The sequence below is a fragment of the Dinoponera quadriceps genome, unplaced genomic scaffold (assembly GCF_001313825.1).
Source record: "Dinoponera quadriceps isolate SergipeBrazil2010 unplaced genomic scaffold, ASM131382v1 scaffold251, whole genome shotgun sequence".
Lineage (NCBI taxonomy): Eukaryota > Metazoa > Arthropoda > Insecta > Hymenoptera > Formicidae > Dinoponera > Dinoponera quadriceps.
The window spans coordinates 1-2,243 of record NW_014554348.1 but is presented as its reverse complement, the minus strand read 5'-3'; the positions used below and the strand labels follow the sequence as shown (position 1 = coordinate 2,243).

General features: G+C 34.1%; 1 protein-coding gene across 1 annotated transcript; it reads left to right on the top strand.

Moving 5' to 3' along the window:
* The first annotated feature begins 1,691 nt into the window (after positions 1-1,691).
* LOC106747247 lies at positions 1,692-2,101 on the top strand. The gene has a single exon (XM_014624605.1). The coding sequence runs from the start codon at positions 1,823-1,825 to the stop codon at positions 2,045-2,047; it is 225 nt and encodes a 74-aa protein (XP_014480091.1). The 5' UTR covers positions 1,692-1,822; the 3' UTR covers positions 2,048-2,101.
* The last annotated feature ends 142 nt before the right edge of the window (positions 2,102-2,243 follow it).

Here is a 2,243-nt window from a genome sequence, read left to right as displayed (position 1 = left end):
CAAAATTGCCTGATCTGAACTTGGAGAACCATCTTTGGCATTTTCGAACGTCCAATGCGCTTGGATAAACATCGCAAATGTTTTTAGTCGCAGCAGTTGCGGTATTACCCTTGCGAAACTCAAAAAGCATACAATGCCGGATATGCTCTTCTGGTATTTGGCTGGCCATTTCACCCCAAATTGCAAAAAAAAAGTCTAATACTTAATTATTCAGAAGCAAATATGATACAATAACCTCAAAATCTCTTTGACACGCCTTCCAAGTACGTAATGAGCTACCAAATGACAATCAAATATCGACATGTGCAGAAACGACATTACTTTCCGGTCCCCCTAATATAATCATCAACTGCTTTCGATTTCCGCGGAAAAATTTGTACTTGACTGCTTGTTCATTTATAGCATCGAACTTTGAAATCGCGTGAATTATACCCACATCGATTCTCATTCCAGCACTTCATTTACATGTTTCTTTTTTTCTTGACTTATTTAGATACATTTACACTTGTCTTTGGAAAGCGCATCCAAATACATTCCGGTGGACGAGCTGCCGAATGAAGTAAGCGGAAAAGCAGGTTCCATATATGATTTGGCCGAGATTCGAGTAAAAGTGAGCTCGAAGAATATTGCGAGTGATTTCTGATGGACGAGGCGAATGGCGTGTGGACGAAGCGAAATGACTCGGCAAAAGCAAGTCGGCGAGCGACTTGTTTAACGTAGAAGGAAACTGTAAACCACTTGAAATCGACCGACGCAACGATATCTAGTATGCAATTATATATGCTGATATGATTATTTAATTTATAGCTTTTCTACTGGAGGAACTACTTTTTGTGACATCTTGAACTTTATAACAATTATTTTTTTGTGGAGAATCGTGATTCTTCTAACACTACTCGGAAAAGAGTTCAAAGATAACGACAAAATTCTTTACGTAAGAAAATTGCTATGCTGCAAGATATTATTTCTTTCTTATTCGTTTCTTATGCTGCTTATATAAAGTGTCGTATAAATTGGTTACATAAAACGTCTCGCAGGCGAAATATTATTTAATTATGGTTTAATAACAAAGAGCGCAGTTATAAAACGAAATATTCGAAAAACTGGGCGAATCCACTGTATAAATTTTCCACAATAATACCTCTAAAAAATTGATTCTAACGTGACTCAGGAATCTGTAATTAAAAATATGAATAAAGTTTCCGTGACATTTTAAGCGTAAAATCAAATAAAAATGTAACTAAATACAAATAAAATAAAGCAAAAATGTAAAAAGTTCTATAAGTTAAAAAGAGTCCAGAATATCGTGTGTCATAAATCATGTTTTCATAGTTGAAAAAAGATATGATCATCTTGATTAAATAAACCATTTTCATTTTACATTAGTAACTTTTATTATAATATCACTCGATATTATCGTAAGAAGACTCTTCTGATCGCGTTCTTAGCTCCAATTAGCAATTATTGAGAGTGGGAAAACAAGTTATATGTATTATTCAAAAGTAAACGTCGAGATAATTATAACGATAATAACGAAGAACAGTACAGTACGTAGCTAACACCGAAGCGGAAAAGACAAGCGAACAATTGATACTTTTATTATATTTTCAACAAAAAAGACTGATATAATAGATTTATTTGCGCTACTATCACATAATTTGACGGATTCTTATTAAAAGCTCTTAGTTTTCATCAAGACGGATTATTAAATATTTCGGAACTTGATAAACAAATACTCATTTAAAGCAACAACCGAGACAGACCAGTTTTATGGTAGTGAAGTGAGAGAGAAACTTTATATAGAAAATACGAATCCTAAGTGATGTCTTCGATAAAGTGCATCACCCTCGAGGAGAAGCTGAGGAAAAATCCAGAATTAATGTTGTCAGACATACAGATACTGAGAGAATGGTGCGAAAAACAACCACGTTTGCCGAGAATTCAGAACGTGGAGGTCGCCTTGTTCCTACATTGCAATTACCATCATATACAACCGGCGAAGGACACAATCGAGAATTATTACATTTATAGAACTCACGCGCCGTAATTATTTTCCAATCGGGACACATTGAAAGTGAATTAACTGCGAGATGCTTTTCATTTCAAGGGAGTATAAAATTTCTTTATACTGACCATTAAGCAACTTAAATTTATTCATGCGCGATGTATTATTTGTATAAACATATCACATAAAATCGTCATAAATTTTGTCATAAATTTCGTCATTCAAATTTCAGTAATTT

Excerpts from the sequence above, each read along its gene's own strand:
- LOC106747247 (XM_014624605.1), top strand. The coding sequence starts at position 1,823 with ATGTCTTCGATAAAGTGCATCACCCTCGAGGAGAAGCTGAGGAAAAAT.